Below are 13,801 nucleotides of genomic sequence, written 5' to 3'. Positions count from 1 at the left end.
TTTGAAGAAGAAAAGCTAGAGAGATCATCGCAGCTCAGCATTTCATTTTCCTATTTTCCCCTTATCATTTATGCAAATTTTATTTCATCCCTGAATTTGGTTAACACATATTAAGCCAAAGATTACTTCTGAATGCATTCATAATGATATTATATTTGCCCATGGTAATAGACCGACCCTAGGGCACAGTGAATGTAATTGTTTGAATCCTGCTTATCGCAGGCAGTGCAGCTTGGCCATGAACTTTATTTAGACCCTGAATGAATAGGAAGTACAAAACAGAAAGACCCAAAAAGGGCTTTGCATGGGAAAAAATTAAACTGAGTGCTGTGTGTGTTTAAATGTCTCTGAAGTTTTATAGGCAGACATTTAGAATGAAGAAAGTTTTTTCATTAACTGATAGAATGCATACTTCCTTTTATCTGTCGTCAAGATCAGTACCATCCCAGTTCGCTCTTGTCACTAGAGAAATGGAACCAAAGGAAAGTAACTTCATTTAGTGTAGGACTGTACCTATTTATGCTTTATGTTAGCACTATTAGGAATTAACAATCTTTGTTTTTTAAAGGAAAATAAGATTAATTAAAATATCTTTAGTGAATCATCTTGCCAGTTCTACATCATTCATTCACTCATTGTTTGGGGAAAAAAAGCACAATGTAAAAAAAAAAAAATGTTTTTTCCTGTTATGCTTCATTTACTTGGGAACAACAATAGGGGAAGCCTTGTCTATAATTATCCAGAAGCACAGATAATCGCTTGGCCCAATGTTTAAATTCAGTCCAATATTTAACACTAAATTTTCTATTTAACTTGCTGGGAAAGCCAGATACAATCACAAAAATAGGCAATTCCCGTCAAATTGTGAAGTTATAAATCCTGACAGAAACATTGCAGTTAGTATCTGTATAAACACTTGGCTTACAGAAGTTACTCTGTAGTTCATAGTCTAAGATTGTTCCCAAACCTTGGCATCCTCACAGACTTTCCTGACCAAGGAGACGGGAGGGAAGCCTCTGCTTTTTATTTCTCCCCAAAAGGTAAAAGGCTGCCAGCGCCAAGTGAGTGGGCGCTGGACACAGGGCCGGTGGGTGCAGAGACCCCCGAATACCAGTTCAAAATCTGAGGAGCCTTGCTTAAAGAAGGGCCTCAGTGATTCATTCTGAGTTTGGTCAAATATTTTCTCACTAAATCAGCATCTAAACTGGATGAGTTTCAAGTTTGTTTATATATTCAAATCTCATTTACTATAGCTGAAAACATTAAAAGATGATCAGTACTAATGGGAGAAAAAGACTAACAACCTGAAACTGAACATTACCCAAATGGGCAAGAACTGATGGGTTATTTTGCTGACGGTTAGGAGTTCACTATAGTGTGTGTGCATAGAAGTGTTTAGTGTATATTGCTGTTCAGGTGATCCTAGTTCAGGCTGTTTTGAAGTCATTTTCAGTGAGGATGGCACTTTATAAAATGGCAGATCTTTCCTAGCATTTGCCTTCACTTTTGAAAAGGAAAAAGAAATTGCCCTTTGCCATTCCTCTGAGAGGGCTAAGGTCAGCTGTCCCAAAGGATTGCATGGATGGCACACACAGCACGTTCGTGGGCTGGACAGGAGTGGGATCAAATGGCTTTCAGCATTAAAGGCTGATGGGACTGCTCTTGTGCCTCACCAATTCCTTAATCCAAAGAAAATCAGTGGGCGCCCCTGAATTCCCAGGAAGGTGTTTCGGAGGGTTCCCCTTGGGTGGCAGGGAATATGTTCTGTTCCTCCGCGTCACCCAGCTTGCAGCCCGCTTTCTGTGTGGTTTGTGAACGGCTGCTTGCCCCTAACCACCCTTCTTCATAAAGTAGCTCCTTGTTTTGTTTTTTTTTATGTTCTTGGCCTTTACCAAAAGTAGCGGATTGAGTGAATCCGATGTGGATTCTGTGCCCTGGGTCTCCTTTCCTTGCTCCTTCCCCTTCTTCTCGTCTTTGAATGGTGGTACCTTCACCTGTGAGGATAATGCTCGTTGGTAACAGCTGGCTTCTGGCACCTTCATAAAATACCTCAGCATAGCTTAGCATTGTCGCAGAACTGGTTTAAAACTGAAAACCAAATATAAATGAATAAACTTTATAAATAGTGGAAATAATTCTAGCGGTAGCATTTAGTTGAACTAATGTTTATTATGATCGATAAACATGACTGATGCTGTATGTACTTGGGATCCTGTCTCTAGGTTACAGTTTATAGGGTTAGGGAGGGTTGGGGTGTGGGAAGAGGAGAAATTATGTTAGATGGAAAGTGTTGCTCATGTGTGTTTGTTTTTCCTTATATCTGTCTTGCCAAAGGAAACTTGAGTTCCCCTGTGAGTGGATTTGGGACTTGCTGGCCTCTCTGTGGTCTGATCTACAGCACAGTGTGATGGCATGTGGGTAACATTCGGGGTGTCCGGTAGGTTCAGGGGTCCTCAGGGCACACTTACATCCCTTACCAGGGCTGCCCATGACCCCCAGCCCCTGCCAGCCTCGCCTAATGATGATTACCTCTGTACATAGCAAAAGCTTAGACAAAGGGTGAGTGTGTGGGTGTCTGGGTGTGTGACTGAGACATAGAGGGAGAGATAGATAGGTACCAATTAATTGGGATAGGAAAGGAATGGTGAATGACTCATGTTATCTCGATCTAGGAAAATTAAACAGGCTCTTTTTTGTCATCCTCTGTTAAGTCAGTCAGTGTTGTGGAATAGCCCAACATTTTGCTGATCTCTTTTTCTGATACCAAGGCTAGTTCTGTCTAAACCAAAAGCAACGAACCTAAGGAAACACGAAACCGAGAGGCTGAAAGCTGACTCGCTCGCTCACCTCAATCTTGAAAGGAGGAGTGAGCTCTGCGGGTTCGCTGGTTGGTGCGAATGGGAATGAGAATTGGTGCTGATGTGGGACACAGCAAGAGCCCTTTGCCCATCCTCTGGGACAAGCTTTCTCGGTTCCCTGAGATGTAGACTGTATCTCCAGAAAGGCTATTTTTTTAACTACATGATCCATCTCACAGAACTGAAGTGACACTGCTAGGTCATTGCTTATCTTGTATCTTTTCAGAACAGAGGGAATAAGAGCAAAAAGCTGAAATTTGGAAACACTTTTACTTTGTCTCTTTCCTTTCTTTTTCCTATCCCCCTTTCCCTACTTTTTAAAAGAAGTCTAGGTTCTCCTGGCTTGGAAAAGAGATTTGTTTTTCATTCTGCTTGCTCTGTGAACATGGAGAGTTGCTCGATGTAATAGTGATGTCCTTGAACTGGTGAGAGATTTTGGGGAAAACAAAAAGATGGGGGGTAGACGTCTTTTCTTCCCTTGACCCAGTACTTTTAAAGAGAGCCAGTACAGCCTGTTGGAACTCAGAAGATCCATAGAGGTGTGCCTCTGGCCTGTCTTGTAAAGGATAAGCATTCTAAGAGCAGGATTATGTGAAGAAACCAAAAGTCCCCCTTCCTCTCCCGTAGAGCTGTTCTCTTCCAAATGTGTGTATAGGTATGGGCGCTGAGGGGTTGAGTAGTCGCTTTCTTTTGGTGTGCTATTAATAGGACACAGAAAGGAAGAGAAGGAAAAAGAATGTATTGCCCTTTTACTGTTCCATCCCCTGCCCCTCCCCCCAAAAAATGATCAGGTTGCAGAACTTCACAAAAGCTTTACTAATCATCCTATTGTTCTGACATTATGTAAAAGTGGTATCGTGTGACATTTCAAGTGCTAGGAAGGTGTAGACATAGGTAATAGGGATATTGGACCTAAGAGCACTTGAAAGGAAGGTTTCGGGAAAGCAAGGTATGCGTAATGGAACACGACTTGGAGCTTGGAAATGACACTCCCTGGGGCAGGGGAAGTGACTCGTGTCTCTGAAGTTCCCCACAGCACCCAGGACTCCACCACTCAGTGCCACCCTCAGTTCAAACCCAGCACACTGTCAGCAAGTCATACCCCAAAGCTAATTTACTGGGCTTTTTGGTGGGGTCAGGGGACGTCGAGGTCTACTGCCAGGTTTTCCTGTGCTTTCTTGGTTGACTTGTGCTTCATTGCAGTTGGCCACAACCTCACAAAAACATTTTAAGGCTCCTTTCATAAATTGCTGGTGATGCTGGGTTCTCAAATAATTATATTCCAAAGTCTGCAGGCAGAAAGCTGAATACAGCACTGCTGAAAACATGAGACATCCAAACATGCTAGTTCCTTAAAGTTGGGGTCTCTTTCAAAGGAAAAAGGGCAGAGACAAATAGGGGGGGAAAAAAAGAATCTGTGTGCCCTCACAGTGTCTCAAGGGCTGAAAAATAGAGGAGGAAATGAAATGCACTTTTGGAAGCCACAATGACTGGGTTTGCTGTGAAAGGCTGAGGTCGTAGGCAACTGGGTTGCCAGTGTCTGCTACCACCCCTATGGGGGACTGTGGGAGGCACATCCTGGATGAGCAGAGTGGATTGCAGTGCCAGCTTGCTTACTCTGCAAGCTGCAAACACTTGGAGGGGAGGGGTAGGCTTTCCAACCATGTGCTAACATTGACTTCCTACGAAGAAAAGCAGCGTGTCTCCCCACAGTGAGACCAGGGAGAGACAGGCTCCTTCCCGCCTCTTACCTCTGCCTGTCTGGGCCTGCGTGCATTATTGAACCCCCCCCCCACCACCACCACCACCATTCTTGCTGGCTCTGTGGGCTCTATCTCCTCTCTCGTAAGGCTGTGTTTCCATCCCCGTTAAGTAAGTGTGGGTTTTCTGCCCACCACAAATCCAGGAGCTGTTGTATACCTCATTTCTAACTTATGACTTGCTTTAACTTTCTCTAAACCCTACAGAGTTGCCAAGTCTGCCCTCCCTCCTCTCAGCAATGTTGAACTCTGGCCTATAGCATCAAGGGACCTGCAGCCACGGGTGGGACCCTGAAAGCCTCTGAATGTCGCTGCTTAAAGCTACTGCAAACCACAACCCTAGGGCAAATTGCAATCTGCTTTCTTTTTGTTGCAAAGGGTCTGCACAGGTCTCCTACCATCTGTTTTCCCTGCCACCCTGCCTTAGGTGCTGGCCAGCCAGCTCTCCACACCCACCCCTCCCCACAGATTCTGACTGCTGGCCACTGGTCAACTTCTGTCCTTGCCTTGCCCCTAGTGAGGCAGAGTTTCCCTTCCCCTCCAAGGCCTCAGGGTTCTGTTTACTGTCAGGACTTTGTGAAGGGAGGGAAGACACCAAAGGCTCCTTTATGCTGACTGCTGCATCACACATTTTATTTTTTCCTTTGAAATGACCAAAAATGAAAAAAAAAATCCAAATATTTAAGTTTTTATTATTATTATTGTTAATATTAATATTATTATTATTTGACAATCTTCTATCAATGGGCTCTAGAAGCTCATCCCCCCAGCCCTTTCACCTTTTTTTTTTTTTTTTTTGAATGTAGTTCCCAACCTTCAGTGCCCACCCCAGTGGAGAACAAAGCTTAGCCAGGTCATAGTGCTGCTGCTATAAGCCAGGGGAGGGTGGTTTCTTTGTTTTGTTTTGTTTTAAATTTCCAGCCAAAACCAAAGATTTCTTAATGATTGTATAAACTCAAAACAAACAAAAAAACCAAAGACAAGGGAAGTCTTCAGCATCGGTACAGTCTGTGGCGTCCTGGCAGCTGGAGGAGTGAGGCCTGGGGCAGGTGGGAACTTCCGAACGGATCCCAAGGGCCCTGCGCCTGCCCAGGAGTGTGCCCACGGGCGTGGCCTTGGACCTACCCCACTCAGGAGCCTGCTTTGAAATTGGTATTTCTGAGTCTCCAAACCAAAAGACAGAACTCACAGGTTCCATCATCCCCCGCCTCCCGCAGCAGCCAGGGCCTGGGCAGGGTGGGAGCTGCAGCTGGGCTGGCCTTGGACTCCACAGAGTGAACGGAAGTTGAAGGCAAAGGTGCAGGATTGGCTGCTCTGCCGGGTGCTTTAACCTCTGGGGGCTGGGCGAGTGCACGCCCCGGGCCCTTCTGAGCCTCTTTTCCTTCCCTTTTCCTTTTACTGGAACTGCTTGGAAGTGGCTGTCCTGTTGGTGAGAAAACGTGCAGAAAGATTATCAAGGTTTCCATTTTCTCTTACCGTCCTTACTAGTTGGTTTCCTTTTTGCAGCACCACTGTGCAACTATGCATTGTATTCCACAACCTTTTGTGCTAGGTAGATGCCTGTGACTTTTTAACTTGGGGGGAGGGGGGATTGCAAATGAAGGAACTTTTTACATGGATCTTTTTAATCTCAGTTGATTGGGGGCGGGAGGGGATTTGATTCTAGGGTCATACAAGCTCTATCCCAAAGCAAAATCCAAATGTTAATAATATTAGCCTGATGCAGATACCAAAGATAATTTCTTTCCTGCAGAACCTTAGACTTGTGTATTAAGTACGATTACCCAGCACTTGCATTAGTCTAACCTCAGTAATTCCAAAGCTTAGATGTATATTTTGGTATATTTCTGGGATATTAAAAAAAAAATGTCGTTTAACTTCTTGTTTGTTTCAGTGTAATGCCCTTAAAGTCATAGCATGAAAATGATTGAACTGTCCTATTCTTAGTAGTTTGAAATAATAGTATTTTTGTATGTTTTGGGTGTGTCTATGTATGTATTAACAGTTTTCACTGCCTAGGTGTTCATAATAAAAGAGAAAATGAAAAAAAATCCGAGTGTACATAATATTCAGTAATTATCTTCCACGTGTCAGTTGGGATCACATTTTCGCTGATTACTGCTCCTAGCTGGGATTTTGTTTTGCTTAAACCGAGTCGGTAATCGTGTTTTTCTGAAGCTGTTTTCTTCCTCTCTGTCTTTAAGTAGCTTACTTACCCCCATTTTCCCTCTCTTATTTTTTTTTCCCAAGTGTTGATTCAGGGGTGTTTTTCCACTGTTGTCAAGGGAGAGACCTGAGGCTGTTGGTGCCTTCGGTCCCCCCCAAACTTTCTGTTTCATGTCCTCTAAGATGCGAGCTTGAGTTACTCTTTGTGGAAACTGAAGATGTGGTGTAAATGATTCTTTCCCAACTCGTCCAGCAGCTTTGATGAGGCAGTGACGATTCCCGGGTCTCTCCCCCGTAGGTGACCCTGCAACCCGGGTGGCTGTTGCGGGTGGCTGTTGCGTGGCCTCGTGTGGCGTGGCCTCGCCCGCTGATAGGAACATAGGAACGTTTGATAAGAATCACCTGGACTTGGTTATCCAGATCCCCTGAGAGAAACACATTTCCTCTGTTTTGAAAACCTGAAACACAAACAATTTCCATGCTGGGGAATTACAGCTGACGTCTCCCGAGGCCCGAGGAAGTGGTGGGAACGTGAGCGGTGCTGTCTCCTTTTAAAAAAAAAAAGTGCCCTTTCCACCCCATCCCGTCTCCTGGGGCTGCCTGCCAGGGGCTGTAGGCTCGGGAGGGATTGTGTAGGTGACAGTGAGTCAGAATGAAATGGTAGAGTTTGTGTAGATGCATTTGTCTGCTGTAATTTTTTTATATATATTAAACCGACTGTACAGTTCATTTCTGTTGTAAAACATCATTAAACTGTTTTCCAAGTGGTTTTACATGTTTGACTTTCTTGGGAGTTCCTGTTGTGGAAGCTTATCGCACACTGTCTTACAGACTGCCCTGGGACTGGGGCCCCATGACTGCGCCAGCTCTGGCTTGCGCTGTGGCTGCTGCTTCTGCGCAGGCTCGTGGCACCTCTGGATGCAGTGGCGTGCTCTCCTGCAGAGCCCAGCCACGTTCTGTGTGCCCCAAGGAACAGGCCCTTGATGGATCCCGCAGGCGGACTCTTCGAAGCCCCATCTCTGCATTGGACTGCAGCGCTTGGGTTGAACTTGACTTTTCCTTGCCCCTGTAGCATTTCTCTCCAAGTCCGAGACATTCCTTCATGGTTGATGGAGGTGGGGAGCGTCTTTCTCTGAAGGCAGCTAATCCTGAGCCTGGCAGCTGCTCCTCCAGTTTGAAGCTTCCACTGGCTTGGTTAGACTACTTGATGCTCAATGTCCATAGATACAAAGATAGGTCAAAATGTTTCTCAAAAATGAAATGAGAAAATGATATGAAAATTTTGGATATGAAAATTTCTTAAAATGCATGCATACTTTTTCTTATTTGTTTTTCATGAACTTTATAAGATCTCATCAGTGTGAATTTCACAGTTGTTTGGCACCAAAAGAAACCTATGTTATTATTCCATTTCCTAAGTACCCATATAAAATATACTGATGTTCATGAAAAGGAAAACTTGAGTCTTAAATGACTTTCCCACTGAGCAAAACAAACAAAAAATCGGCCTGAGGCCCGGCGCAGTAGCCTAGCGGCTAAAATCCTCACCTTGCACATGCCTGGATCCCATATGGGCACCGGTTCTAATCCTGGTGGTCTTACTTCCCATCCAGCTCCCTGCTTGTGGCCTGGGAAAGCAGTCAAGGACTGTCCACAGCCTTAGGACCCTGCACCCATGTGGAAGACCTGGGAGAGGCTCCTAGCTCCTTGCTTCTGGTCAGCACAGCTCCAGCCTTTGCAGCCACTTGAGGAGTGAATCAACAGACAGAAGATCTTCCTCTCTGTCTCTCCTCCTCTCTGTATATTTGACTTTCCAATAAAATTAAGTAAATCTTTAAAAAAAAAAAAAAAGGAAAAGAAAGAAAACTCTCAGCCTGTTGAGGGCAAGAGGGAACGTGCCAGTCCTGGTGGACCCCTGAGCCGGCGGCTGGAGAGAGCGGCTGTCAGGCTGTGCCTGCCCTCCTGTGCTGGGAGCAGGTGGGGAAACATTCCGGGCCCCCTCTGCTCCTTCATCGAAGCACCGCTCATTCATTCTCACTTCGTGTTTATATAGCTGGCACTCAGTTTTGCAGCTTTAAAATACTCTCAACCTAAATAATGTTGTATAGACTGGCATGTTCTCTCACAGAAAGATCTGAGCAAGTGAAACCCTCCGATCACATCCTAGGAAATCAGGATGTGCTGCTGCCAGCTTCATTTTCGTTTCTGAAGACTTATTTATTTGAAAAAATAACAGAGAAAGATCTCCCTTCCAATGGTTCATTCCGCAAGTGGCCCTGTTAAGGAGACAGAAACTCCACCCAGGTCTGCGAGCCACATAGCTGCTGGATGAAAAGTGGAGCAACCAGAACTCAAACTGGTGCTCCAGTAGAGTGGTATATACAGCTTAAGCCACTGTGCCACAGCGTGAGCCCCAGGGCCAGTCACTTTAATAGCTGCAGCAGACTTAGTTGCACAGCCCGATAAGCAACAGAACTGGGCGTCTGAACTGCCATGGACGCCTCTTGTCTCAGTCGCCCATGACTCACACGTGCGTGGCAGCAATGAACGTTGTTCCTGCAGAATCCCCAAATGTCAGGGACTCCTTTTTTGAAAAGAGTCACTGCACAGGTCTCAGGAGTCCATGTGTTGGCCAGGAAAGCCAAAAGAAATCCTGTTGAGAGGAAAGCCCTGTGTCTGTCCCTCCCCGTCCCCCCAGCCCTGTGGCCTGAGATGTTCTGTGTCACAATGTCACCCTCCTGTTTGCTCACAATGCAGCATGGAAGTCCCGTCCCATCATCTGCTCTGGGTCCTGGGGTAAGGCCCAGGCTTTCCTGACACCACCACCCCATGCACTGTCCCCTGTCCCAGGGCACAGCTGGCCAGCCTTGGTGCACTCTTCACTCTGCCTGGCTTTATTGTGGGCTGCTGGCCTGTGCATTTGGAAGAACTGTCCTGTGTCCTGGGACTCTGCAAGGGAGACCTGCCATCATGGGCTTCTCGACAGAAATCAAGCTCAGAGTAACAGCCTGTGTTCATGGAGACATTTATTATGCAAAGTAGCAAGACCAGCAAGCCAGTATAACTTAAATCCCGGCAGGACAAAGAGGCTTCTCCATCCAGGGCCTTGTGCCCTAGAATTATACAGCAGTGTCTCAGGAGGGACATTGTGGTGTCTGCCATGATGCCACTGCCCACTTGGGGTCATCCTGAGGTTCATGGGGTGCCAGGTCTTCCTTTGAGGCCTTTGAAGTGAGGAGTTTGTCATGCAGTCAAAAGGCAGAGGGACGTGGGGGAGGGACACAGTTCTGCTCTCCATGCACTTAGCCCAGCCTCGGCAATGACACCGCCGTGGCCACTGCACCTGTTTGTAAACAGCTCATTGCCTAGGCACCTGAGCTCCATCAAGGCAAAGACAGTCCCCGTGGTGTCTGGTATGCAGATTCCATGGTATGGAATGTGGGCCCCATGAACAGAGGCCCCTTTCCTAACCACTGCCCCACACCTAGACCATCCCTGGTGAACAGCCCTCTGCCTTGGGCACCTCTGGCAGGTGCACATGGGCCAGTGCTTCCATCATAGGTACCACTTGGCCCAATTACAGTTAACACCGAAATGAGGGGAAGGCTGACAATGGAAGGAAGCCAAGTTTACAGCGCCCGCAAAGCCACTCTAATACGACAGAACTGTGGAAGATATGCTGTGGTCTGGGGGTTCTCCGGGGAACTTTACAAAACACAGATTTACAAATGATCCACATTAGAGTGTCTGTCTCCCGGGTAAGAGCACAGACCAGGGATAGGGGTGGGAGGTGTGGAGCCCCCTTAAAGAATACAGGGACTGTACTCTGTGGGTGCTGATTTGGAACTGGCTGTGACAGTGCTATAACCCAAAGCATCCTATTCATCAGGGACAGTCCTCTGGTGAGCCCGGTAATAAATGCTTTGTCCAATGCTTGCCACAAACTGGGCATGTGCAGGTGGGGCCTGTGAGTGGCCCAGCCCTGTGGCTGTTAGCGAGGGGGTAGGGCCTGCATGTGGAGGGCGTCATAGGTGTCTTTGGTGGCCGTGCTGAGCCCCTGGTGAAGACAGAGAGAGAGAGAGTGGTCAGGAGTCAGCCAAGCGCAGCAGATGTCCCCGCAGCCCGAACCCCAGCCATGACCTCCTGGGAGGGAACCCCGGGTCCTGCAGCTGAGCGACCTGGACTAAGGGAGCAGCAGAGTGACAGCTTCTGGGTCCCTCACAAACAGCTTGGTAGCAACCTCTTCACTACCCAGATTCTCATCCTTCCCAGCTTCCCTGGTGCTGGACCCTACGGCTCTTGGACCCAGCCAACTTCCTGTTGGACAGACGTGAGGAGGGGTCTAGGTGTGCTGCAGAGAATCTGAGGTCCCTGGGAACCTGGCTTGACCGGAAGCGGGGACCTGTCAGAGAGGAGGTACCACGTGGCTCCTCCTGGGGCACCCTGCCTGCTACACTGCTGGAAAGAAGCCACTCACAGCCTAGGTTCTGGGGCTCCTGGAGGAGAGGATCCTGTTTTAAAGATATAGGTTGACAGTTCTTCATTTGCATAATTGCGTGCAATGGTTTGCATAAACCAGGCACCTGACTACAATAACATTTTGTTTTTGAGGTTGTAGGATTTTTCTCCTCCCATCTTCCCTCCCCACCCCACCCCCTCATTTTATTAGGCCTGTTCTGTAAGGGCCCAACCCAGCAGACCCACAAGCAGGAAGTCACCTCTTCATCTCTGTCTTTGTACCCTTAAGAAGATGCTACATTTCCCCTGCAGCCACTGCCGTCCACCTGTCCACCTGCCGAGGCCAGACAACACACCTGTATCCAATGCCTTGGGGCTGGCAACAGGTAATGTGCTGAATGTTCAACTCCCAGCCCTGCCTCGGGGTTATTGGCTGTGGAGTTGCCACTGGCCTGCACAGACAACCCTGGGCTTGCCCCTGTCCCGCTGGCAACAAGAACCAGTGGCACCAACAAGTAGAACTTGGAGAGCCTCGTCGCCCATTTTCACACAGCACTGCCCTGCAAAGGAAGCTGCAGCTCTTACCTGGTAAAGGCCATCGTGGCCTTTGCCTCTGCGCCGCTGGTTCTTTGAGAAAGAAATGAGAAAAGAGTTAGATCGCCAGGCAGTCAGCAGTGGCCTTCCTGCTCAAGGGCCCCCGTCCTGTGCCTCTCTGGCCCCCGTGGGTACTGGGTGCCTTCTGGCCCTCCTGGAACCTCACTCCCCTCTCCCCTGGCAGTGGGGCCGGCATGAGCATCTTAACTCCAGCAGGGCACACAGTTCTCAGTGATTGTTACCGGCATCATAGTAAGCCACACCACAAAGCACTGGCCGGGCCGGCCGTGAGGACACGCGGTCTGTGCGGGTGACCAGGTCCTTAGCTGATTATTCCTCACTCTGGCCATTTTGCAGTGCATCATTGCGTACACACAGCTACAACTGCCAGAGCAGCTGGGTTTCTTGTCAGCACTTCCCCGGTGTCCGATGCGCTGCTCCTCTGTTGGCAGCCCCCCGCAGGGACATTCGCAGTGGGCAGGAGGCAAGGCTGGGCCAGGAGGCCTGCAGCAGACATAGCTCTTAAGCAACAGCAACACTGAAGGTCACTGCATATCGGGCTAAGCCTCCTCCTCGGGCACTGACAACCGTAGGGATGCCGGTTCCGGTCCCAGCTGCTCTACTTCCCATCCAGCTTCCTGCTAATGTGCCTGGGAAAGCAGCAGAGGCCAGCCCAAGTGCTTGGCTCCCTGTCACCCACAGAGGAGACTGGGCTGCTTCAGGTTCCAGATTTCAGCCTTGCCCAATCCCAACTATTGAAGATTTGAGAGTGAATTAGCAGTTGGAAGCTGCATCTTTGTCTCTCTCCCTTTCAAATTAATTATTTAAAATTGTTTAAGGTAGCACGTACCTCGCCTTTCACTCCAATCTCACTGTAGGCTTCCGCCATTTTGTCCTTCTGCAGTGCCTGAGGGGAGAAGACGGGGAGACACTGATGTGGCTGGCTCAAGAAACGCTGGGCTCCTCCTACAGCTTGGCAGAGTGCCCCCCACCATCAGGAGCAGGTGCACCCAGGGCAACCACTGAAAAACCATCACGTCACACCCAGGTTGGAGAGGTTGACCCCTGACCCTCAGTCACAGGAAGTACTTGGGTGGCTTCCCCAGCCCCCAGGCCCATGAGGCCCCCTCCTGCTCCACTCCCAGAGAAAGGGGCTGCCGCCCTGTTGTGGCCCATCTCCACCTCACAGCCCTCTTGCAGGCCCACGGAGCGGGAAACCCCAGCTGTAGGCTCCGTAGCTGCAGACAGAGTAGAGCTCGAAGGAGACAGCGTGCAGTGGGAGATGGGGGAACCCTGCCTCCTCCAGGCCCCCCAGGGATAGCAAGGCCAAGGAGAAGAGCATGGAGTACCAGCCCTCCTATGACCCTTCCCATGGCCCGGGCAAGGTGAGAGCTCTACTCACATTGTACAAGCCTTCCTGGGGGTTCTTCCTTCTCTGTTGGCAAAGACATGGGGGAGAGGGACGAGGGAGAAGTTAGAATGGGAGAAACAGAAATCCAGGACGCAGGTGCAGCCTGCCCCTCCCTCCACCTCCCCACCCGCCTCCCCGGGGTCAGTGCTCACCACCCCCTTTCCTGCACTCCCCAGCTTGGCTAAGACCACCGGAGGGGAGCAGAATCGCCCTGGCTCCTGCTGGCAGATGCACAGGGGTAGTGTGCGAAGTTTACCTCTCCCTGGCCTGGCCCCGCGCAGGCATGGTTCTGCACTTGTTACAAGCCCACCAGGTGACAGAGACCAGTTACCAGCCATTGCTCAGTTGGTCCTACTGAGAAGCCCGTGCCCTTATAGTCCCCTCACAGTCCAGTTAGGAGGGGAAAAGAGTTGAGGTAGGAGGCAGGGGTCAGGGTAGAGAGGTGATGCGCTACCCACACTCCAGCATCAACACATGCCTCAGGGGGCCTGCGCAGCTGCAGCCAGAAGCACCAAGGACCACAGGGCAGCAGCAGCCAGTCCAGCCCTGGCCTC

At 48.9% G+C, this 13,801-nt stretch overlaps 1 protein-coding gene across 1 annotated transcript in view; it reads right to left on the bottom strand.

Annotated features, from left to right (window-relative positions):
* Positions 1-9,793: 9,793 nt before the first annotated feature.
* The window catches only part of LOC121166363 (T-cell surface glycoprotein CD3 zeta chain), a 70,279-nt gene continuing 66,271 nt past the window's right edge, over positions 9,794-13,801 (bottom strand). The window contains exons 5-8 of the mRNA XM_040995511.1: positions 13,239-13,271; positions 12,687-12,743; positions 11,828-11,869; positions 9,794-10,841 (exon numbers count right to left, since the gene is read on the bottom strand). Coding sequence (XP_040851445.1) covers positions 10,776-10,841; positions 11,828-11,869; positions 12,687-12,743; positions 13,239-13,271 — 198 coding nt within the window. The 3' untranslated portion in view covers positions 9,794-10,775. The remainder of the gene's footprint in view (positions 10,842-11,827; positions 11,870-12,686; positions 12,744-13,238; positions 13,272-13,801) is intronic.

This window comes from Ochotona curzoniae, unplaced genomic scaffold (assembly GCF_017591425.1).
Source record: "Ochotona curzoniae isolate NIBS_2020 unplaced genomic scaffold, NIBS_Ocur_1.0 patch137, whole genome shotgun sequence".
NCBI lineage: Eukaryota > Metazoa > Chordata > Mammalia > Lagomorpha > Ochotonidae > Ochotona > Ochotona curzoniae.
The sequence above is the reverse complement of the archived record's forward strand: the minus strand, read 5'-3'. Positions and strand labels throughout refer to the sequence as shown.